General features: G+C 46.4%; 1 protein-coding gene across 1 annotated transcript in view; it reads right to left on the bottom strand.

The window, feature by feature from the left end:
* Positions 1-1138: 1138 nt before the first annotated feature.
* Positions 1139-25947, bottom strand: part of ANKRD6 (ankyrin repeat domain 6) — a 249225-nt gene continuing 224416 nt past the window's right edge. Inside the window, exons 13-16 of the mRNA XM_029595416.1 lie at positions 20266-20418; positions 17219-17332; positions 6453-6789; positions 1139-4820 (exon numbers count right to left, since the gene is read on the bottom strand). Coding sequence (XP_029451276.1) covers positions 4228-4820; positions 6453-6789; positions 17219-17332; positions 20266-20418 — 1197 coding nt within the window. The 3' untranslated portion in view covers positions 1139-4227. The remainder of the gene's footprint in view (positions 4821-6452; positions 6790-17218; positions 17333-20265; positions 20419-25947) is intronic.

The following is a 25947-nucleotide window of genomic DNA, read 5'->3' on the forward strand; positions in this document are numbered from 1 at the left end:
TTGTGCGTTGAGTGAAGAAGAACTTTCTCCAATTAGTTTTAAATGTGCCACATGCTAACTTCATGGAGTGCCCCTAGTCTATTATCTGAAGCTGCTGTGCTGGAGCACTTGGCCCTGCCCCTGGACTGCCACCATGCCTCTAGCCCCACCCTTGGACTGCTGCCACACCCCCAGACACGCCCTGGCCCACCACCATGCCCCCAGCCAGCCCCTTATTCGAAGCCCCGCGACATACGCACGTCCCAGGGCTTGTATGCGCCACCAAGCCTATGCAAGATAGGCTTGGCGCACGCAGGGGGAGCTTGGGGCCGGTTTTTGGGGGTTATGCGTGTATCCGTTTCAAAATCTGCCCCTTAGAGAATAGCCACTGCTATTATTAGCAACAGTAGCATGGGATCTACTTAGTTTTTGGGTACTTGCCAGGTTCTTATGGCCGGGATTGGCCACTGTTTGAAACAGGATGCTGGGTTTGATGGACCCTTGGTCTGACCCAGTATGGCATGTTATGTGCTGCTCTTCACTCATCTAACATTTCTGCCAACAGTGATTTTGGCTTTTCATCTGAATTAAGCCATCGTGTTGCCTACATTCGTTCCAAGAATGCATGCATAAAAGGGTAAGAACACCCTACATTTGTTAGACTGTAAAATGACCTTTTATTATTAAATGAAGAGAACTCAACCACATCATCTGGAAGGAATACCATCAGTGCATACTGATTTGCTATTTGTCAATTTACTCTAACACTTCCTGCTTCAGGCTGATTTGCTTCAACTCCTTTGAATCATCACCTACAAAGAATGGCTCTGGCATGGTGATCTTCCCAACATCTTCTACAGGGACAATGGAAGCAGAGAAGTCGTTTAGCTTTTCTGCTGTGGCCTTACCAAAACCCCAGTGCCCCTTTTACTGGATGGCTATCTTATGGTCCAAATGCTTTTCGCACAGTCTTCTTTCTTTTTGATAGCTGGGACTGTTTTTCAGCTTTAACCACTTGAATACTGTCTGATATTTAATGGGCGACAAGGGCGTGATATGAGAATGGCATAGGAAGGGGCAGTGTGCTTCACATACTTGCTGGAGCCCCCAAAGATCAACCTGCAAGGCCCCTGAAACAGAAATCAAAAAAAGCTGACACTCTAAGCAACATTCATTTTTAATGGCTGGAGAAACACACAGCTGATACCAAGATCATAAAAAAAGTTATTTACAGTAAACAGGAAGCCTAGCACAACATGGAATGAGGCATTTGTAAACATTAACAAAGGCTTTCATGCCTTATTTTTGACTACTTGTAGTCAAGGCATCAGAGCTAACAAAGTTACTATATGCATGTACGGCACTTTCCTAAAAGGAAATAAACAAATACTGTACTATAATCCACTTTTCCTGGCTGTGTCCACCTACAGTCTGATGATATCTAAGGAATGTGTAACACCTATACAATTAACACTATGCCTAGGAATACTGTAGTTTGTGTTAACCCATGGTTACTTTGAAGAACCAAACCTCTGATAGACGTCGTCTATTGCTTTGTTCCATTTCGGCATTTTAACTGCAGTAGGTACTGAAGAGAGACAGGTTCAGTTGTCCTGTACAAGATTTAGCACGTTATGTAGGGTAGTCCATCATCCCCACCACAAAAGACCAGGAAACATTTCTGGACAAAGGTTTGCATCGTACAACATTTGTTGACCTAATATGGTTCTTTTCCCCAGCTGTGTGCTCAGTTTTCCTTTATCCTATTTTATTTTTGGAAGATTAACACTATATTCCCCATTTGGTTAAATATGTGTTCAAGGAGTTTTCCTCCAAGGTTTGGTGGCTCTCTTCTTTATTTTTCTATGTTACAGTTTGTTGGCTCTGCAGTGTCCACTCAGTCTAGACATCACGGTGACAGTCCTTGGGCAGGGACTACAAACTGTGGCTATCTCTGAAACCTAATGTGGACCTGAAGTCTGACCACTAGATGTTGCTGTTGAGTGATGCATGAAACTATCCCTCCTCTTCTCCCCACGGGGGCTATGAACACTGCATCTGCAGCATCCCCAAGCCCATTTGGCCTGGGGAATAGAAGCCAGGCCTGGAAACAGAACCCAGGTCTTCTGGATGGTAGCGTTCAGCACTGCCACTGAGCTACCAGCCTGGCCCTTTGGCGGCCCCATAGACATATCATCAAACAAACTGTACAACACACAAAACTGCTGACACAAAGTCTAAATAAATGACTTTTTTTTATGTATAATGGTGTTTTCTTACATGAGACAATGATAGATGTGGTCTAGAAGATTCCGTGAATACATAAATGCTAACCTGAAGACCGGCATTTCTATCATTTCCCTGGCTTATTCACTCTTCTTTTGCATTTATGGCTGATGATATGTCTACAGGACCCATCATTATGTATCTCACTGACTCTTGTTTGTATTGTATCCAGGTAACTGTGGGTTTTCCCTGGCTCTTCACTCATTTTATTATTGGATTGGCCACAGAAGGACTGTGACTTACGTCCCTTGTAAACTATCGTACTACAATGAAATGAGAATGAACTAAACAAATTCTTTGATCTGAAGACAACGTGTGACCAATGCAGCCACGTAACTTGTCACTTACACAGTCCATTTTCATTGATATACTAGCTATAAGAGACACTTCCACTGCACTGACGTGCCTCACTGTGGCACAGGCGGTAAATCTACAGCGCTGAGCATGTCTTAGAAAGCTTCTTTAAAAGAACCATTATTTCTGCTTTCAGGGTTTTGAAAGTGGGGGGATGGTTTACTTGAAAACTCACAAAGTGGGAGGCAGCTTAAGTAAACTATTCCAGTGGCACAAAGTATTCCCCTTCTGCATGAAGAGTTCTGTATTTCATTTCTGACCAATGGAAGCAATGTTTCCATTGATTTTTAGTTTTATTGGTCTTTGAATAATTGCTTCTAGTCTAGAAAGAAATTGCTCTATACAGGGCATATGACGTGTCCTTGAATTGTAATAAATTGGACCACTATTCAAAGTGAAAGATGACTGCAACTCATATATAAATGCCTGCACCATTTACTTTAGTGTCGATACTGCTGTCTCCTTGATTAAATACCAATTAGAACAGCTAGGTGCTAAAACTTAAATCAGTGATAATGTCATTGGACTCCATGAAGAATTAGATTGGCTATCACTGATTTAAGTTTTAGCACCCAGCTGGTTTTTTAAGATGTCATGGTCCTGCATTTGTAATAGTAGTTTCAATTTTGGGCCTCAGCCATCAACAACTGATTTTTAGGTTGTAGGCGTTTATAAAAGGTGTTATTTCTGTTGGTCGGTGCACAACTGCAACAGCTTGAGAAAGGAAAGCAGCGTTGATGAGCGCCCCCCTCTCCCCCGAGGAAGAAATCCGTCGGAATGCGGCAGGCAGGTTTTGACGTTTATTCAGAAAGCACGGCCTAAAGATAATTTTTTTGTTTTTATGTATTCATAATACAAAGAGGGAGAAATCATAAAACATTTCATCGGTAGTTTCAAGTCAGGCTGGTTTATAAATAAGCAAAGGAAAGAAGAACGAGTCGCGATCACAAAGTGCTGCAAGATGAACAAGCATAGGGATAACAAAAAAAATACAAACAGAAGTTGATCAAGAAATAATGTTTTTATACAAAAGTTTTTATTTACAAATATAAAAAAAAATTTAAAAAGAGCAATCACTAATTGGTATTTAATCAAGGAGACAGCTAATTGAAAATCAGTATCAGCACTAAAGTTGCAGGTATTATAAATATATGATGCTCTCCTAACACATTTTGAGCAGTGCATGATGTTTGTGATTCAGTTGTACTAACAGCAAAGTGATATTTGCTTTGAGGGATGGCCTTGAATTTAACATACTTCTGTTTTCTGACATTCACTTTTATATTTGCTTAAGTTTGAACATAAAAAAAAAAAAAAAGCTTCTATCTGTTCACAATTTGCACAGTGCACCTGAAGAACAAAAGAGAGAACCACATCAATGTGCCCCACCAGCATCCCACATTGTGCAGAACCTGCTCAATATGTCCTGTCCATGCATTTGTTAAAAAGGACTCTTCACAGAACCAATCAAGACTGAGCCCACAGCAGGCCCTGAAAACAGTTCCCGAGAACTATTCGAAGTGGCCTATATCGTGCATACAAACCATCTTTCAGGATTTTTTAACTGGCTTAAAAGTTCCAGTCTGGTCCGTAACCTACCAACTGATGCTAGCTTTCCTTTTGCACTTTAGTCCTTAGTTTACGAAGCTCCTCTTCTAAACTTCTGATGTGCTCCTGGAGGGCAGCTCTGTCTTGCTGGGCCTTCTGGCTGGCTTGGCTATGGGCCTCCTCAATCTTCCGTTCATACCACTTTTCCATTTGTGTGGAAACGGCCTCAAAGAAGTACTGTGTGATCTCCAGAGTTTTGGCCGTGTCTCTAATCTGTGAGGCAGCCTGCTGGTCTGCGGGCAGAGCAGAGGGTTTGGCGGGCTGCTGCTCTTGCTGGGACGAGTGCGAGGCTGTGTGATGACGAGGCCGGTGTTTCGACTGGCCACCCTTGGCAGGCTTCCTTGTCTGAGTTCCTCGGTCTGTGACATGGCCGGTTGGGTGCTCAAGCTTTCTGGGTTCCGCCTCGGGTGGCAGTGTGGCTTGCACTTTAACGTGTCTTAGTCTGGGGCCGCAGTGGTCGGCGGATGGCAGCTCCGCCTCCTGCTGACTGGGGAAAACAGCCAAAGGTAGTGCTTTGTCTTTGGGCCTAACAACCTGAGGCGGGGCCGCAGGCATTGGGGTAGAACCAGCAGCAACCAACTCTGGCACTGTACCTAAGGAAGAACAAAGCTCGTAAACAAAATGTCGTTTAAGACAAAACACCAGTTATAGGCATTGATCAACTGAATTTATAATCTGCAATGTCTTACAGAGATTGCATTAACTACACTACATTGGGAAGAGAGTGGGAACACAAACTGGTTTACTCTTGAAGTCTCTCTAGATTACAAAAGAATTTCTAGCATGTTTTTCTGCCACTGATGTTGTGGGCATTAAGGGGGGGAGGGTGCAAAAGGACTGTACCCAAAAGATGCTGGCCCTCGTTAACATGGTTCCATCTCATCCGCCAGTCACCCTACCCATTTCCAAACCCACTACTTTAATAGCATCCCACAGTTACTGAAATAGCGTTCAATATTATCGAAGAGTTTCAACAAGGCTACAGGATCATTAAGCCTGCTTTACACATGGCATACACAGAAGTGTGCATGAGGGATCGAGCGGTGGGGAGCAGAAAAAAAGAATGAGGGCACGATTTAGAAGGACTTGGATTTAATTAATCACCTTTCCGAACCAAGTTACAATTCAGGTTCTATAAGCATTTCCCTGCCCCAGGGGGCTTACAATCTTAATTGCCTGCACCTCAGGTTTCGTACAATGACAACAGCAGGTTTTCAAATGGCTCAAGTTTGACAAAAGGGCTATGAACATCAATGAAATGTCTTGAAAAATAATGCCGGAGGTGATTCTTCAAAGACTATCTATGCACCAAATGCTACAGCTCTGGACAGAGCAAGGCAGGACAGTATACAGTGCAGCACATGGGCTTACATGGCAAATACTCCACATGTTAATACAGCCCTCCATCAGGAGTCTTCACAGCAAAGCTTACAGGGGCCAGGCCTTGTGGATTTGTACCAGCACAATGCAAGACAAAGCAGGACGATAGAAGACTAGATGGGGAGAATAGGCCCTCAGGACAATCATCCTCGAAAAGGAATCACTTGGTTCTCGGAAATCTAAAGGTTGTTTTCTATCAAAAGAAAGTAGAAAAACCCCTCGGCACCTCCTCCCAATCAGTTCAGGTCGGTTATACTTGAGTAGACTGGACAGCTGGGTTTTTATCCTGCCCTCTCACTGACTGCATAGATGGATGGGTGATAGAGGAATAGCCACTCATCATGAAGAGATGAGTGTTTTGAAGGCTTAGAATAACAAATAAAAAGAGAGATCGCAGGTTTTAAGTGCCAAATTATTCCTGATTACCCTACGTATTCTGACAAAAGGAACCCCTCAACCTAACAGGAGTTTTACAGTAGGAACATTGAGCATTCAAAAATTAACACAAAGCCTAACCTGATCTCTTCCATTACTTGGACAGATGCAGTACCTTGCATGGTCAGTAGCAAGGGTTAGGATCCAGTAATTCTGTGATAGGGCTTAGGATACCTGTTACTGGACCAATACAAGAATTATCCCAAGATATTCTTGCACATGACTTTTTGAGACCGCATAGGCCCCTTTTTCAGATATTATCAGAGGTCTCAAACTCTTGCTCAAGAACATCTCTGGATGGCTTTTACGCTGGTCAAATAAATGGTCAGTAGTGTGATGAAGCATGCGTGTCGCAATGGTAAAGATATCCCTCATTTTTGCAAGAAATGCTATAAATAATGCATTTGTACCTCCTATGCTGTCTTGCTGAACCACAAAATAATGCTTTCCACAGCTTTCCTCCGAAGGTGGCATTTTGGCCTGTCCTGCATCCTCCGTGAAGCTACTCTGAAGTGCAATGTAGGCGTGCTGATTCTGCTGGAGCTCCTCTGACTGCAGGGAGGACTGGATCGTCTGACGGTCCTTTGTGCTGTGGGGGCTTTCGGAGTCTGGGGTTTCGGTCAGGGACCCACAAGTGGACGGCGTGGACTTGGTATGTCTGGAGGATCTGGAATCTCCCGAAAACCTCATCTCCAGGTTCTGGATTTTTACCATGCACCAGCTTTTCATTTCTTCCACCACAGACATCTACGGAGTGTAAACAAATGAAGCAGGAACACCACGGATCAATCACATTACGACTGCTTTTTGCTTCTCTCTTAATAATGACCGTAGCGCTCTCCTCCCACCAGGAGCTATGATCCCTCCTCCCCCCGCATGGAAGTGCACAGTGCTGCCACTGGGTCAACCCTCAGCACTTTTTATTTACTTTCTTTCTGATCCTAAGCCTTGCTGTCTGGCAAGACCGTCTTACAACAGCAGGCCTAGCAAATTCTATTTTAGATAATTCAGTTTAGATCTAAAACTAAGAAATAAAACGAAATCACTAAGGCCCACCCCTTTTTAAGCCAAATTTTTTTTTTTATTATTATTATTTCTTGAGTTCTTAAAAAAGCACTTTTCTCCATTCTGTGCTCATGGAAAGTATTTTTAATGGATAAGGCTTAAAGGGTTTTTGAAGCTTCCACTCTTATGAATCTTTACAGGTGGAGAGATGAGAGAGGGGGTTGCTATGCTCACTATTAGCAGAAGACCATGCCAGCATCACACTGACATACAAAGAGCATAAGCAATTCAAGCGTGGACTTAACATCCCCCTTAAGACAAAACAGTAAGGAGATCCAAGGAATAAAAGTCATGAAGCAATACAAGGAAGTGGCAAAATGATATTCACTGCTTTAATACTTAGCCTTCTTACATAAGATGTTAAGATATGCCATACTGGATCAGACCAAAGGTCGATCAAGCCCTCTAGCCTGTTTCCAATAGTGGCCAGTCCAGGTCACAAGTACCTGGCAGGATCCCAAGGGTTAGATAGATCCCATGCTGCTTATCCCAGGGATAAGCAGTGGATTTCTCCAAGTCCACCTTAATAATGGTTTATGGACTTTTCTTCCAGGAACTTGTCCAAATCTTTTTTTTAAACCCAGCTGCACTAACAGGTTTCACCAAATCTTCTAGCAAATAACTCCAGAGCTTAATTATGTGATCAGTAAAAAAAATATATATTTTCTCTTATTTGTTTTAAATGTACTACTTAAAAACTTCATTATGTACTTTTTGAAAGTACAAATAACCAATTCACGTTTACCCATACCACTCCACTCATTATTTTACAGATCTTTATCATATCCCCTTTTCCAAGCTGAAGAGCCCCTACATCTTTACTTTTCCTCACAAGGGAATCATTCCAACCCCTTTATCATTTTGGTCGCCCTTCTTTGTACTTTTTTTAATTCAGCTATATCTTTTTTCTGAGGTGGTGACCAGAATTGCACAAAATACTCAAGATGTAATCTTACAATGGAGCAATACAGAGCATTATGATATTCTGTTTCATTCTCCATTCCTTTCCCAATAATTTCTAGCATCTCATATGCTTTCCTAGCTGCTGCTGCACACAGAGCAGAGGATTTGAACATATTACTCATGATGATGCCTAAATCTGAGTAGCGACTCCTACTGTGGAATCTTGCATTGTGTAGCTATAAATTGGGTTGCATCACTTTGCACTTGTCTACATTAAATTTAATCTAGTTGTATGCCCAGTCTCCCTGTTTTGCAAGGTTCTCTTGCAATTTCTTCAAAATCCTCTAGTGATTTAACAACGTTGAATAATTTTGTGTCCTATGCAAATTTGATCACCTCACTCGTTGTTCCCATTTCCAGATCATTTAAAAATATTAAAAAGCAGTGGTCCCAATACAGATCCCTGGGGCACTCAACTATCACCTTTCTCCATTGAGAAAATTGTCCATTTAGCCCTACTCTCTGTTTTCTATCTTTTAACTAGTTCCCAGTCCACAAAAGGACATTGCCTTCAATCCCTTGACTTTTTAATTTCCTAAGAAGTCTCTTGTGAAACAATTTATCAAACACTTTATGACGGCTCACTTTTATCCACATTTATTTAAGCCTTCCAAAAATGCTCCTCTGCCAGTAGATGGAGATGGAGCAAACTGACATTACAGTATATATACTCCTGCAGTGATCCCAGCCTACCAGTATTCTCTTCAAAAGAAACAGTGAACAGACTAACAAAAAACTTGATTAAAAACAGTCAACCATTACTGTACTCAACCAACAAGAACATTGAACTCAAGTAAGGAACGAATGTACTCCAATCTAGGGACTGGATGAACACTTACCAGTAATCCCCTGGAACACACAGCCCCACAGGAGGACCGTTGACACAATCATTCGACAGCCAAGGGTGGGAAGCTGAGTCCATCTGTCTATACTAAGGAAAATGAAATTATCAGGTAAGTAGTCATTTCTCTTTCCTAGCTTGTAGACAAATGGACTCAGGACCAGTGGGAAGTACCAAAGCTATTTCCGAACAGGGTGGGAGACTGCCTGCGGTCCAGGCAAAACCGCATGTGCAAAGGCTGTGTCCTCCCGGGCCTGCACATCCAGACAGTAAAACCTGGAAAAAGTAGGTAAGGAGGGCCACGTCGCAGATCAGCAAATGGCCATGCGAGACAACAATCTATTCTCCGCCCATGACACTACCTGAGTCCTAGTGGAATGAGCCTTAATCTGAGTAGGTAACGGCTTTTCAGCATCCACATACGCAGCCATGGCTACCTCCTTAATTCAGAGAGCTATAGTAGCCCATGAAGCTGGTTCACCCTGCTTCCTTCCACCATAAAAGACAAACAAGTGATCCGTCTTTCGAAAAGGTTCAGAAATCTCCAGATACCGCACGACAAGTCTCTTGACATCAAAGGGAGGCAAGAGGCGATACTCCTCCACGTCCCTGACCTTATCCGGTGATGGCAAGGAAATGGACTGATTCAAATGAAATTCCAAGACCACCTTAGGCAAGAAGGATGGAACAGTACGCAGCTGTAACGCCCCTGGAGTTACCCAAAGGAACGGCTCCTGGCAAGACGAGGCCTGCAGTTCAGAAATTGGACATGCAGAATATATAGCCACCAAGAACACTGTCTTCAAGGTCAAAACCACAAGGAAAGGCTATGCCGCGGCTGGAACATAGAGCTTGCCAAGTATTCCAGCACCAAATTAACTCCACAATGGAACCAGCTCAAGAGAGGCCGAAGATACTTCACTCCCTTCAAAAATGGGCCACATCAGGACGAGACGACAATGAATCGCCATTCTCCGGGCCTCTGAAACAGCAATAGCTGCAACCTGAACCTTCAAGGAATTAAGGGCCAATCCTTTATTTAATCCATCCTGCAAATATTCCAGAATCGCACCAGTCTCAAACACTCTCCAAACCCGTACAAGGAAATGAAGAACTTCCAAGCACGGAGCAAGGTAGCAATCACTGCAGAAGAACATCCACACTTCAACAAGCAAGCCCTCTCAAGGGCCAAACCATAAGACAAAACAGAGTCAGATCTTCGTGAAGGACAGGTCCCTACTGCAACAGATTCTTGTGGTCAGAAGATGAAGGGTGGTCTCCACCAGGAGTCTTCGCAGATCTGCATACCACAGTCATCTGGGCCAATTCGGTTCCACCAGGAGTACCATCCCCCTGTGGCCTTCAATCCCTTGAACTATCCTGCCCAACAAGGGCCACGGAAGAAAGGCATATAAAGCAACTTGTCTTCCGGCCAGACCTGTATGAGAGCATCTATGCCCAGTGTCCATGGATCTCTCCTGTGACTGAAGAATGGAGGAACCTTCGCATTGCGAGAAGTCGCCAGCAGGTCTAAGAATGGAAGGCCCCAGCGATCCACTTTCAGCTGAAATGCCTCGTCTGACATCATCATTCTCCTGGGTCCAGGCTCTTCCTGCTGAGAAAGTCTGCTCTTATGTCTTATTTTCCTGCAATGTGAGAGGCCAAGATCATGTGTAGATGTCCTTCCACCCATTCCATAAGTTGGTCTATTGCCTGCAACACTTGCTGCCTCTTGGTTCACCACTTTAGGGGTGGTCGAAGTTGCTTCACTCCTTTTAGGAAACGGACCAAGTCCGGATGCGCTGATAGATGGATTCCGCTCACTTCGGCTCTGAAGTAGGAAAGGGCTGCTACTTGAACCTTGAGGGAGTTGAGAGACAACCCTTTCTTCATATCGTCCTATAGAAATTCCAGAATCATGGGAATCTTGGCCGTCCGCAGGGAACCCCCACGGTCCTCGCACCAGGCTTCAAATATTCTCCAGATCCGTACGTATGTCAGAGATGTTGAGAACTTCCGCGCGCGGAGCAGGGTATCAATCACAGCCTTTGAGAACCCGCACTTTTTCAGGCGAGTCCTCTCAAGGGCCAGACCATAAGAGAGAATCGAGACAAATCTTCATGAAGAATCGAGCCCTGCTGGAGAAGGTCCCTGTGTGGAGGTAGACACAGAGGGCTGCCCGCAAAGAGTCTTTGCATGTATGCGTACCATGGGCATCATGGCCAATCCGGGGCCACTAGTAGAGATAGTCCCCTGTGGTGTTCTACCTTGCGGATGATCTTGCCAGCAGTGGCCACGGGGGGAAGGAGTACAATAAGTCCTCCTCTGGCCATGTCTGGATAAGGGCGTTGATCCCTTGGGAGTGCGGCTCTCGTCTCCAGCTGCAGAACCTGGGTACTTGGGCATTGAGAGAGGTGGCCGAGGTCCATGGCTGGGAGACCTCAGTGATTTACTATCAGTTGGAATGCTGTGTTCGACCATGCCCATTCTCCCGGGTCCAGGCTTTCTTTGCTGAGGAAGTCTGCCGAGACGTTGTCTTTCCCTGCGATGTGGGAGGCCGAGATTCCTTGTAGATTTTCCTCCACCTGCTAGCTTCTGGTTCCTCCCTGGCAGTTGATGTAGGCAACCGTTGTAGCATTGTCCGAAATTACTCAGATCGCTTGACCTTGGAGCCTGTGGCTGAATCGCAGGCATGCCAGTCTGACTGCTCGAGCTTCCATGTGGTTTATGTTCCATCCCGCCTCTTCCTTGTTCCATTGTCCCTGGGCTGTCAGTTCCTGACAGTGAGCTCCCCACCTTCGTAGGCGAGCGTGTGGTGAGCACGATCCAGTTCAGTGGGATAGGCTTACTCCCTTGCTCAGGTGGTCTTCCTGTAACCACCACTGAAGCTGAGAACGTACCTCTGCAGGGAGTTGGAGGCGGATTGAGTAATCCTGGGACAGTGGGCTGCAGCGTGATAGTAAGGAGCACTGGAGAGGTCGCATGTGAGCCCTTGACCACAGAACAACCTCCAGGGTCGATGCCATGAGCCCAAGGTCTTGAAGATAGTTCCATACCTTGGGATGTGCATTGGTCATCAATCGTCGTAATTGTTCCATCAGTTTCCTCCTCTTCAGGGGCGGGAGGAAGACCTTGTTCTATTTGGTATCGAAACAGGCCCCCAGGTACTCTATAGATTGAGAGGGCTGTAGACTGCTCTTGGCCATGTTCACGACTGAACCGAGTTCCTGCAGTAGGTTCTTGACTCTGCTGGTCACCTGTCGGCTTTCTTCCGAAGACTTCGCCCTGATCAGCCAGTCGTCCATGTAAGGATGTACCAAGATCCTTACCTTCCTCAGTGTTGCCACCATGACCACCATAATTTTGGAGAATGTTCTGAGGGCGGTAGCTAGTCCGAAGGGTAGTGCTTGGAACTGGTAATGGTGTCCCAGTACCACAAAACGTAGAAAACGTTGTTGATCGTGATGGACTTGGAATGGGAAGGTAGGCTTCGGAGAGGTCCAGAGAGGTTAGAAACTCTCAATGTTGTACTGCCATTATTACGGAGTGAAGAGTCTCCATGCGGAAGTGTAGTATCCGTAGATGATGGTTGACGTTCTTGAGATCCAAGATGGGTCGAAATGATCCTGCTTTCTTGGGGACAATAAAATACATGGAATAACGCCCCGTATTTTGTTGGGACGTAGGATCCGGAGTTATTGCCTTCAGACTGAGTAGTCTTGTCAGAGTGGCTTCCACTGCCAGTCTCTTGGTGTGGGAGTGGCAGGGTAATATCATAAATTTGTCCCGAGGGATGCTGCAGAACTCCAGAGAGTAACCTTCTTGAATGATGTTAAAAACCCATTTGTCCGACGTGATCTCGACCCATCATTGGTAGAAGAGGGAAAGTCGACCCCTATTTCCTCTTCCTGAGGATGGGTCAGCCCATTCTCATTGGGGAGCATGGCTGGAGCCTGGCCCCAGGCCTGTTCCTGTCTTGGTCTGTCGGTTCCGAAAGGGCTGGGACCTTCCGTAGGGACGAGGTGTCTGGAACTGCGAGTTCCTGTAGGGTCGAAAGCGTTGAGAGCTTCTGCCTCTGGTTCTTCTTGGGGAGGGGTGCTGGGATCTTTTACCCCTGTCCTCCTGTAGCCGAGGCACTGGAGATTCGCCCCACTTGCTGGCTAACTTCTCCAATTCGCTTCCAAAAAAAGAGAGATCCTTTAAAGGGAATTCTTGTGAGATTCACTTTAGAGGTTGCATCAGCAGACTAATTCCGTAGCCATAGCTTTCTTCTGGCCACCACTACCGAGGCTACTCCTCTGCTGAGGTACACACCAGATCTGAGTTTGTGTCCATCAGGAAGGCTGCTGCCGGTTCCATCATCTCATCGGTATACGTTCCGGAGTTATTTGCCTCGAGAGAAAGAAGTAAGCAGGAACGTGCCACCAGTGCGCAATCTGAAGTGTCATTGCTGTTGCATCGAAGGCTTGCTTAAGGATGGATTCTAATTGTCTATCCTGAGTATCCTTCAATGCAGCCCCCTCCCTCGACGGGAATGGTTGTTCGCTTTGAGACGGCACAGACCATGGCATCCACTTTTGGGAAACGCAGGCATTCCTTGGTCACTGGTTCCAGCAGGTACAAGGCTTCCAAGGTCCGACCTCCTTTAACGCTGGCCTCCAGAGCATCCCACTCCAGTTCAATTAGTTCCTGGATGGCTTCCATCATTGGGAAGTAGTATGAGGTCTTACGAAGGGACACCAAGATGGGGTTCTTCTTTGGTTCCGCCATAGGGTCCGTGCCTGGAATCCACTGAATCTTCAGAGTCTGGGAAACAAGGGCTGGTAATTAATCCTTGTGGAAGAAGGAAAGCATGGTTCTGTATGGTTCCAGGCCTGGAGGAATTTCTCCTTCTTCCAGAAAACCACCATCATCATCTGAGGTGTCCAGGTCCCTGTCAGGGAAATTCTTGGTTAGGCGAGGCATGTCTCGAGGTGTCTGAGCAGGGCCGGGAGGATCTTGTGCTTATGGCAGGGGTTGAAACTGGGTCGCAGCCGGGGCTGATTGTGCCTGAACGAAGGCTTTGTAGCCCCTGGAAAAATTCTAACCAGGAGAAGGTCCTTGGGTCCATGTTAACCCCAGAGGGGTCAGAGTAGGGGCCCCTGAGCTGCCCTCTTGTGGAGATGCCATTTCGGAGTTGCATATATCCGGGGTGCTATTGTATGAAGTAGTTCCGGATACATCCTCAGACAGTTAGGGACCAGCTTTGGTCCCCCTGAGCTTCTTCGCAATGATGACACAGGCAGGATTCCAGTTCAGGCTGTGCGGCTGTGATGTGGCAGGCTGTGCAAAGAGAGTGCGTTCTGGGCTTCTTGGATGCAAGTGCCATTGCCTCTATGTCTAGGGGCACAGGTAATGTGCTTCAATATGCTGCAGTTATGCGCATGAGCACAATGCGTGCGTGTGGTTTTAGGCAGAGCTGTACGCGCGTCAACTTTGAAGGCGCACAAGTTGGGTGCCTTGACCGTACGGCCTGGCCCGCGCTTACTGCCAGTTGAGAAGGGAAGATGGCGCCGATGCCCCGAGGGTCTTCACGTGTCCGGACCCATGCACCGGTCTGGGGCCTAGCCCAACAAAGGCTGCTCAACCCGATTGGTATTCCCTTTTACCTCACTGGGTTAAAATCGGAATCGGCACGGCACTCTGAGCCCCGGACACCGGAGACCTTAGTTTAAAGTTTTCAGCTTACCTGGTCTCGGCGCTTACCGATTGCGTGTCAGGACGGTCTCCGGATGCGGAGGGAGATGGCTTTACCTTCACCGCCACGCTCTGATGTGCATCCGCTGCCTTTCAGCCACTCCTGGGGCTAAATCCACGCCGGAGTTACTGGCTACCGAACCAAGGCACGCCTCTGAGGGATAACAAAAATCACCTCAAGAATTCTCAACTGGGGGAGGGACCCTTAGGTAACACTGCAGGAGAGCGGGGCTCGATCTTCTTTAAGGTAATTTTGTCTTCTTGCTGTAAATGTTTCTAACACTATGCTAGTGTGTGGGATAGTGTCCTCATCTGCTAGGAGACGGAGAGATACTGAGGAGCTGAGGTCACTGCAGGGGTATATCTAAGATGACGTCAGATTTGAAATCTGACTCCGTCTCCCATCTGCTAGCAGAAGAGCACATAACCCACTGGTCCTGAGTCCATCTGGCTACATGCTAGGAAATTGGATTTTCAGAAGGCGTTTGACAAAGTCCCTCATGAGAGTCTTCTAAGAAAACTAAAAAGTCATGGGATAGGAGGCGATGTCGTTTCGTGGATTACAAACTTGTTAAAAAACAGGAAACAGTGAGTAGGATTAAATGGTCAATTTTCTCAGTGGAAAAGGGTAAACAGTGGAGTGCCTCAGGGATCTGTTCTTGGACCGGTGCTTTTCAATATATATATATAAATGATCTGGAAAGGAATACGACGAGTGAGGTTATCAAATTTGCGGATGATACAAAATTATTCAGAGTCGTTAAATCACAAGCGGATTGTGATAATTACAGGAGGACCTTCCAAGACTGGAAGACTGGAAGACTGGGCATCCAAATGGCAGATGAAATTTAATGTGGACAAGTGCAAGGTGTTGCATATAGGGAAAAATAACTCTTGCTATAGTTACACAATGTTAGGTTCCATATTAGGAGCTACCACCCAGGAAAAAGATCTAGGCATCATAGTGGATAATACTTTAAAATCGTCATCTCAGTGTGCTGCAGCAGTCAAAAAAGCAAACAATGTTAGGAATTATTAGGAAGGGAATGGTTAATAAAACGGAAAATGTCATAATGCCTCTGTATCGCTCCATGGTGAGACCACACCTTGAATACTGTGTACAATTCTGGTCGCCGCATCTCAAAAAAGATATAGTTGCGATGGAGAATGTACAGAGAAGGGCGACCAAAATGATAAGGGGAATGGAACAGCTCCCCTATGAGGAAAGACTAAAGAGGTTAGGACTTCTCAGCTTGGAGAAGAGACGGCTGAGGGGTGATATGATAGAGGTCTTTAAAATCATGAGAGGTCTTGAACGAGTAGATGTGAATCGTTTACACTTTCGGATAATAGAAGGATTAGGGGGCATTCCATGAAGTTAGCAAGTAGCACATTTAAGACTAATCGGAGAAAATTCTTTTTCACTCAACGCACAATTAAGCTCTGGAATTTGTTGCCAGAGGATGTGGTTAGTGCAGTTAGTGTAACTGGGTTCAGAAAAGGTTTGGATAAGTTCTTGGAGGAGAAGTCCAATAACTGCTATTAATGAAGTTTACTTAGGGAATAGCCACTGCTATTAACTGCATCAGTAGCATGGGATCTTCTTGGTGTTTGGGTAATTGCCAGGTTCTTGTGGCCTGGTTTGGCCTCTGTTGGAAACAGGATGCTGGGCTCGATGGACCCTTGGTTTGACCCAGCATGGCAATTTCTTATGTTCTTATGCTAAAAATAAGAAACAGGCCGATTCAGTAAAGTCCGCGGGAGAGCGGACAACGGCCCCTCGCCGGTGCGCGCGATGCAGTATTCAAATTAGGTGGCGCAGTAGAAACGGGGAAAAGGAGGCGCTAGGGACACTAGCGCGTCCCTAGCGCCTCCTTTTTGACAGGAGCAGCGGCTGTCAGCGGGTTTGACAGCCGACGCTCAATTTTGCCGGCGTCGGTTCTCGAGCCCGCTGACAGCCACAGGCTCGGAAACCGGACGCCGGCAAAATTGAGCGTCCGGTTTTCGGCCCGACAGGCGCGGGCCGAATTCAAAAAAAAAATTTTTTTTTTAAACTTTTTTTTACTATTCGGGACCTCCGACAAAGCAGTTTTTATTGCTTTTCTGTGCACTTTCCTGGCGCCGGAAGAAATTAGCGCCGACCTTTGGGTCGGCACTAATTTCTGAAAGTAAAATGTGCGGCTTGGCTGCACATTTTACTTTCTGTATCCTGCGCGCATACCTAATAGGGCCATCAACACGCATTTGCATGTTGAGGGTGCTATTAGGTACCGCGGGTTGGACGCGCGTTTTCCTCCCCTTACTGAATAAGGGGTAAGGGAAGACGCGCGTCCAATAGCAGGCTAACAGTGCGCTCCATCGGAACGCAGTGTACTGTATCGGCCTGAAAGTGAGGTATAACTTATTTCTAAAAATGATTTCTCTTCCAAAATTAGAGCCTATTATTTTTATTTCTAAAGATGTTACAAGCTCACATCATGTATCCCTAGCTGGAAGCAGTTTTACATTCCAGCTATAAGACACATCTGGCATAGTTAAGTCTGAGCCCCCTCTCTCGAATTTTCCACTCACCTGTCGTTTGTCTCCATCATTTTTCTGCAGCTCTGCATGCTGCTGAAGGCGGGTAAGGCACGCGCTCCTTTCTGCAGACATCCTCTCTAGCATCAGCCTGTCCAACACGCGCAGCTGTGCAAAAGGAAGGCCATGGTATTTGTATAATGCTACACATCATGCACTGTTAATGACAGATCCTACTCAAGACTGTGCTTACTGATTTTAACCAAAAATGGTTCTCAGTAAAGCAGATTAACTCTTTTTTTCAATTCTCTAACACTCTAGGGTGGTGGTTCTTTTTAAACAATGGTACCTAACAACAACATCTGTCAAACAAATGAATCCCCCTCCAAAACAAATAAAATGGAGAAGAGAAAGGAAATTGGATTATTATCTACTAATTTTCATTCCCGAAGTACCATAGCTCAGTCCAGAAAAATGGGTTTTGCATCCATCCAGCAAAGGGAGGCACAGAACTAAAAACTTTGAGGCACTGCTACATAACTGAGAGTGCCTACAACACCAGTGAGTTACCATCTCTCTCTCTCTCAGAGCTTTCCCTGGAACCAGGTACTCGCTCCTCGAGGGCCTACTTCATTCCAGCTCCTGGGCTGTTCCAAGAGACTACTGTGTGAGTGTTACCATCAAGGTTCTGTTCCTGAACTCTGCATACCCTGCCTACTCACTATCAGATCGATACAGTAAAGTGTGCTCCGTCGGAGCGCACTGTCAGCCTGCTCTGGACACGTGTTTTCCCTTACCCCTTATTCAGTAAGGGGAGGAAAACACGCGGCCCACCCGCGGCACCTAATAGCGCCCTCAACATGCAAATGCATGTTGATGGCCCTATTAGGTATGCGCGCGCGATTCAGTAAGTAAAATGTGCAGCCAAGCCGCACATTTTACTCTAAGAAATTAGCGCCGACCCAAAGGTCGGCGCTAATTTCTTCCGGCGCCAGGAAAGTGCACAGAAAAGCAGTAAAAACTGCTTTTCTGTGCACCCTCCGACTTAATATCATGGCGATATTAAGTCGGAGGTCCCCAAAAGTAAAAAAAAAGTAAAAAAATAAAAATAAAAAAATTTGAATTCGGCCCGCGGCTGTCGAGTTGAAAACCGGACGCTCAATTTTGCCGGCGTCCGGTTTCTGAGCCCGTGGCTGTCAGTGGGCTCGAGAACCGATGCCGGCAAAATTGAGCGTCGGCTGTCAAACCCGCTGACAGCCGCCGCTCCTGACAAAAAGGAGGCGCTAGGGACGCGCTAGTGTCCCTAGCGCCTCCTTTTCCCCGTTTTTCCCGCGTCACCTCATTTAAATACTGAATCGCCCGCACCGGCGAGGGGCCGGTGTGCGTGCCGGGAGAGCGGGCGTTCGTCCGCTCTCCCGCGGTCTTACAGTATCGACCTGTATATCTCAGTTTCTCTACAGCTCAGCCATCCTGGGATCGCTGTTCCAGTACCTGAGGGACTACAGCCCAGCCAGGCCCTTCCAGCTCACTACTGCCACCTCTGGTGGTTCACTATACAGTTTAATAAAAGATCTAGTGTGTCTGTCTCCCAACTCTGGCCCCTCTCGGGATCTTCCCCCGTGGGCGTGGTCATCTGCCACCGGCCCAAGGATCCACCCACAAGTATCACAAATAATAACAGGGATGGCCCATGAAGGAACCAAACACCTCAGGGAGCGTCTTTTAACTTCTCCTTTTCTGTCCCTTATTTCTTTCTTTTTTGCAGATCTGCACCTCTACCAACTACTGAGGGACTGCAGTTGGCACTCTCGGTTATGTAGCAGTGCCTCAAAGTTTTTAGTTTTACGTTTTACAACCCTATCTGCTGGTAGGGATGCAAAAACCCTCTTGTCTGGACTGATCTGAGGTACGAACAGGAATACCAGTTTGCACAACAATTCCGATTAGGCTAACGAAGAAAAATGAAAGGCCAGGGCGTAAAGAAACTTTCAGCCCGATACTGTAAAACCGCGGGAGAGCGGACGAACGCCCACTCTCCCGGCGCACGCACCGGCCCTTCGCCGGTGCGAGCTATCCAGTATGCTCCAGCATGCAAATTAGGCGACGCGGTGCAAACGAGGGAAAGGAGGCGCTAGGGACACTAGCGCGTCCCTAGCGCCTCCTTTTGGCCTGGAGCGGTGGCTGTCAGCGGGTTTGACAGCCGACGCTCAATTTTGCCGGCGTCGGTTCTCGAGCCCGCTGACAGCCACGGGCTCGGAAACCGGACGCCGGCAAAATTGAGCGTCCGGTTTTCGGCCCGACAGCCACGGGCCGAATTCAAATTTTATTTATTTTTTTTTTTTACTTTTTTTTACTTTTGGGGACCTCCGACTTAATATCGCTATGATATTAAGTCGGAGGGTGCACAGAAAAGCAGTTTTTACTGCTTTTCTGTGCACTTTCCTGGCGCCGGAAGAAATTAGCGCCGACCTTTGGGTCGGCGCTAATTTCTTAAGAGTAAAATGTGCGGCTTGGCTGCACATTTTACTTACTGGATCCCGCGCACATACCTAATAGGGCCATCAACATGCATTTGCATGTTGAGGGTGCTATTAGGTGCAGCGGGTGGGCCGCGTGTTTTCCTTCCCTTACCGAATAAGGGGTAAGGGAAAACGCGCGTCCAGAGCAGGCTGACAGTGCGCTCCGACAGAGCACACTTTACTGTATCGACCTGATTGTTAGGTTTTCAAAACAGAGGGGAGAGTCTGTTAAACCTCACCTTGCTCACCTTCCATGTTTCCCCTAGCCTGCTCTACTCCCTAGCATCCTGCTTCCCACCCCTCCACCCACCCATGCCATCCTCAAAACCTCCTGCAAATGAGTTTCAACTGTGGTATCTCTACTCTTGCTGAGATGCAATTTGACGTAGGCGGTTCTTTGGCCTGCTAATTTGAAATGCTAACTTAAAATGGATCTACTGCTGTTGATTTCTGAATGAGAGGAGGTTGTTAGCATATGCTTTGGCCAATCTTAGTCAGCCAGCAGTCAGAAAAGTGTTCAAATCCATTCTAAGTCTCATTAATTGCATATTCTCGCTTCCCCTCTCAGTGCTGCCTCTTTACCTGATGCTGAGTTTTGCTCTCCATCTGTCCCAGTTTTGCATTCATCTGATCCTGCACTGTACCAAACTCGGCCTTAATCTCTTCCTTGGTGGCCTCCAGCTGATTCTCCAGTTTACTAAGCAATGGCTCACACCGGCATCCATTGATCGGCGCCTGGAAAGGAAAAAAAAAGTCAAGGCCCCAGAAGTAGTTTACCAAGATACCTAGATTCTTGGGAGCTATCAGCAGTGCTGGAGCTGAAAACAGATGCAACTGAGTCGGGGAGGGGGAGAGGCTGCAAAGCACCCCACGAACATTACCCCTCGGTGCAGGTCTGTCAAGAATCTTGTTCTTTTTCTGATGTCTTTGTCTGACTCGGCACTTAAAACGTAAAGAGCAATGCAATAGGCAGGGGAGAACGGTCATCTTATAAATACAGAAACTGACAGCAGATTAACGTCACCGGGTTCTACTCTTTCCCCTGACCTATTTCAACAGCACAGAAAAGACATGATCTCCAGCTTTACTCGTGCTTACCCACAAGGCAAGCATCCTCTGTGCCTGTGCCGTCCCTTTTCTGAATTGTCACTATTTTTTGGTCCTCGGCCCTGCCAGGCTCTCCTTAATGTCCTCCCCCCCACTTTAAGAGACTTGGGTACACCTGACGTGCAGGACTCTTCCTTTCAGCTCTTATATTAAACCATACCCTCAGATCATCACCGGCGTCCAGGTGGCCACCTTTCCTGGGCATCAGAAACCTTCCCCCAGGTGAGAAGAGAGGCAGGAAATACCACCAGGTCTCCCTAGTCTGCCCGGTTTCCCTATCTTCTAGAATACGGCAGACTCTGCTTGGTAGCCGGCTTTATTCTCAATTTCCCACCACTAAGGGGATCCATATTCAAAGGGTTTTGTCTGGTAAGTCATTACCTGGATTAAAAAGATTGTGTGTGTATGGGGGGGGGGGGGGTGTTGCATTCTGGGGGCAGGGCTTAAACTTAGCCAGGTAAGTCTGGTTGTGGAGGAGAGCAGATCTAAAGCTATCTGGGTAAACTCATCCAGATAACTTTATGGTGGCCTAACAGGTAGGGGTGTGCATTTGCTCGACGTTTTGGCAATCTGCAACGTATGTGTCCCTATTCGTTGTATTCGTGGGGTCACAAAACGTATGGCGAACCCCCATGAATACAACATATCTAACAAATAAACTCCCCACCCTCCTGACCCCCCCCCAAGACTTGCCAAAAGTCCCTGGTGGTCCAGCGGGGGTCCTGGAGCGATCTCCTGCAATCGGGCCGTTGGCTGCCGGTATTCAAAATGGCGCCGATAGCCTTTGCCCTTACTATGTCACAGGGGCTACCGGTGCCATTGGTCGGCCCCTGTCACATGGTAAGAACATAAGAAAATGCCATACTGGGTCAGACCAAGGGTCCATCAAGCCCAGCATCCTGTTTCCAACAGTGGCCAATCCAGGCCATAAGAACCTGGCAAGTACCCAAAAACTAAGTCTATTCCATGTAACCATTGCTAATGGCAGTGGCTATTCTCTAAGTGAACTTAATAGCAGGTAATGGACTTCTCCTCCAAGAACTTATCCAATCCTTTTTTAAACACAGCTATACTAACTGCACGAACCACATTCTCTGGCAACAAATTCCAGAGTTTAATTGTGCGTTGAGTAAAAAAGAACTTTCTCCGATTAGTTTTAAATGTGCCCCATGCTAACTTCATGGAGTGTCCCCTAGTCTTTCTACTATCCGAAAGAGTAAATAACCGATTCACATCTACCCGTTCTAGACCTCTCATGATTTTAAACACCTCTATCATATCCCCCCTCAGTCGTCTCTTCTCCAAGCTGAAAAGTCCTAACCTCTTTAGTCTTTCCTCATAGGGGAGTTGTTCCATTCCCCTTATCATTTTGGTAGCCCTTCTCTGTACCTTCTCCATCGCAATTATATCTTTTTTGAGATGCGGCGACCAGAATTGTACACAGTATTCAAGGTGCGGTCTCACCATGGAGCGATACAGAGGCATTATGACATTTTCCGTTTTATTCATCATTCCTTTTCTAATAATTCCCAACATTCTGTTTGCTTTTTTGACTGCCGCAGCACACTGAACCGACGATTTCAATGTGTTATCCACTATGACACCTAGATCTCTTTCTTGGGTTGTAGCACCTAATATGGAACCCAACATCGTGTAATTATAGCATGGGTTATTTTTCCCTATATGCATCACCTTGCACTTATCCACATTAAATTTCATCTGCCATTTGGATGCCCAATTTTCCAGTCTCACAAGGTCTTCCTGCAATTTATCACAATCTGCTTGTGATTTAACTACTCTGAACAATTTTGTGTCATCTGCAAATTTGATTATCTCACTCGCCGTATTTCTTTCCAGATCATTTATAAATATATTGAACAGTAAGGGTCCCAATACAGATCCCTGAGGCACTCCACTGTCCACTCCCTTCCACTGAGAAAATTGCCCATTTAAACCTACTCTCTGTTTCCTGTCTTTTAGCCAGTTTGCAATCCACGAAAGGACATCGCCACCTATCCCATGACTTTTTACTTTTCCTAGAAGCCTCTCATGAGGAACTTTGTCAAACGCCTTCTGAAAATCCAAGTATACTATATCTACCGGTTCACCTTTATCCACATGTTTATTAACTCCTTCAAAAAAGTGAAGCAGATTTGTGAGGCAAGACTTGCCCTGGGTAAAGCCATGCTGACTTTGTTCCATTAAACCATGTCTTTCTATATGTTCTGTGATTTTGATGTTTAGAACACTTTCCACTATTTTTCCTGGCACTGAAGTCAGGCTAACCGGTCTGTAGTTTCCTGGATCGCCCCTGGAGCCCTTTTTAAATATTGGGGTTATATTTGCTATCCTCCAGTCTTCAGGTACAATGGATGATTTTAATGATAAGTTACAAATTTTTACTAATAGGTCTGAAATTTCATTTTTTAGTTCCTTCAGAACTCTGGGGTGTATACCATCCGGTCCAGGTGATTTACTACTCTTCAGTTTGTCAATCAGGCCTACCACATCTTCTAGGTTCACCGTGATTTGATTCAGTCCATCTGAATCATTACCCATGAAAACCTTTTCCATTACGGGTACCTCCCCAACATCCTCTTCAGTAAACACCGAAGCAAAGAAATCATTTAATCTTTCCGCGATGCCTTATCTTCTCTAAGTGCCCCTTTAACCCCTCGATCATCTAACGGTCCAACTGACTCCCTCACAGGCTTTCTGCTCCTACCATGTGACAGGGGCCGACCAATGTGACAGGCTCCTACCATGTGACAGGGGCCGACCAATCCTGTGACATAGTGAGGGCAAAGGCTATCGGCGCCATTTTGAATACCGGCAGCTGACAGCCCGAGTGCAGGAGATCGCGCCAGGACTCCCCGCTGGACCACCAGGGCCTTTTGGTAAGTCTTGGGGGGGTCAGGAGGGTGGGGGGTTGTAGATAATTAAATTGAAAGGGTTGGGATGGGGTTTTATTTTGGGAAACAAATACATACGTAACTAATGAACGGATCGGGGTCCCCCGAGAACGGATGCAACGGATTTGGCTCCCCACGAATACGAATACTGAATGGGACGAATCCGTCCCTGCTGCACATCCCTACTATACAAGTGGACAAGGTGATGACAAAAGCCAGGATTCTTGGATGCATAGAGAGAGGAGTGGTCAGCAGGAAAAAGGGAGGCGATATTGCCCCTGTGTTAGGTCCCTGGTGAGACCTCACTTGGAATATTGTGTACTATTCTGGAGACCGCCCCTTCAAAAGGTTCAAACAGGATGGAGTCGGTCCAGAGGGTGGCTACTAAAATGGTCAGTAGTTTTCGTTTTAAAGCACATGGGGCTAGACTTAATGATCTAAATGTATATCCTAGATGGAAGGCAAGATAGGGGAGATAGACGTTCAACTCAAAGGTTTCCATGCACAGGAGCTGCGCCTTTTTCAATGGGGGTCATGAGATAAGGATGAAAGGGGGGTAGACTCAGGAGTAATCTTAGGAAATATTTCTTTACAGAAAGGGTGGTGGATGGAAGGAACAGCCTCCCAGTGGAAGAGGTGAAGGCAAAAACAGCATCTGAATTCAAGAAAGCATGGGAGAAGTACAGAGGACGTCTCTGAAGGACTGGTAGGGATTGTAAAGCTGAAGCGGTGGTGTGGCTGTAATGGGTTATTTTTCTGCTATCATGTTTCCATGTTTCAGATAACTTGAAAGTTAGCCAGGTATATTCAGCAGGAAACGCATCCAGCTGAATAACCCAGCTAAAGTATACCCAGGTAACCTGCCACGCTCCAACCTGCACAATATTACCCTCTAAGCATCTTCTGAGCTCGTCTCCTGCCTTCTTTAACTCTGACAGTTTTCCTCTCCATTGCCTGCATTAGGAGGGCTTTCCCCAGGCACCTATTGCCCTTTCTGTAGAGAAATATTTTCTTGCATCTCTCTCAACGCTGCCCCCAGCCTCATGCCCCCGACCCCTCGTTCAGGAATTTCTTTCTTTTTGGGAAAAGTGCTCGTCTTTCGTGCATTATCAATACCGTCACGGGTATTTCAGCGTCTCGGTCATATCCATGATCTCCCATCCTGGGGGAGTAGGCCGTGCATGTTTTTCATGGAGGAGGCTGCATAACCGCCATGAGGAGAAGCTGAGAAAGTACAGGGCTGGGGGTGGGGGGGAACAGTCGGGAAATGGAGGAGACGCAGGGAAATTATAAACCGGGGGCCTGGACGCAGCTCAAACAAACCCTTTAGGTCTTTTTTCTGCTGGCTTACCTGCATTACTTTGCCATCTTTTGCCCGGTACAGAGTATACAGCTGGTAGGCTCTCATTTCATGAGGAGGTGTTGGAGATGGACAGCGATGCTTGCTTCGCCTTTTATGATTTTGGGGACCAGGATAAGCTTGCTGATCTGCTGGAGAAGTAGGGTCTGAGAGTGCTGTATGCTTCGAGAAAGCAAACAAACAATAAAAAAACAAAAAAACTCTTGTCAGGAAATAAAACTAAAACTTCTCATTAAATGGTCAATTCTGCCCTGGTATTCTGTGTTTGGAGTGAATTCTGGGTAATTCTGGCAGGACAGCGCAGAAGGGAGGCAGGAAGCAGAACTCACTCAGCACCCGCCACCACCCCAAATCCCACAGGACTCTTTAGCTGTTGCATGCCAGCTTTTTAAAATAACTGTTTGGTAATTTAGAATTTCTGTTGTGCTGTACCCACTTCACCATAGCAATTTCTAAAACTTCAGAAAGCCACTGATTTTTTTTTTCACTAGGCACTACTGTTTCTGAAGGATCATTTTACCACTGACACTCAGTGCTTGGTTGGGAATTTTTAAGTTTTGTAATACTGTGGCAGCATCGGACTCTGTAATCCCGTATTGCCTGCTGCTCTGCAAAGCATCTGCATTACGTTGGTTCTGTGCTGTCCTCTGCATTGCCACAGACCCTCACAGTGGTCTGAAGCGGGTTATTTCAGTAAACAGATTACTTCCTTTGGTGCAGCTGGATCCAGGGCCATCGCAAGGTGTGGACAAGGGAGGCGACCACCCTGGACCCCACACCATGCTTTTGAGTCACTCTGCAAGCACAGGAGCCGGAAAGTGAAAGGGGAGGGAAGATGTTTTGTATAGCAACTGTCCTAGGTGACTTCCTTCCTCCAACAAAGCA

The sequence above is a fragment of the Rhinatrema bivittatum genome, chromosome 3, assembly GCF_901001135.1.
Source record: "Rhinatrema bivittatum chromosome 3, aRhiBiv1.1, whole genome shotgun sequence".
NCBI classification, from domain to species: domain Eukaryota; kingdom Metazoa; phylum Chordata; class Amphibia; order Gymnophiona; family Rhinatrematidae; genus Rhinatrema; species Rhinatrema bivittatum.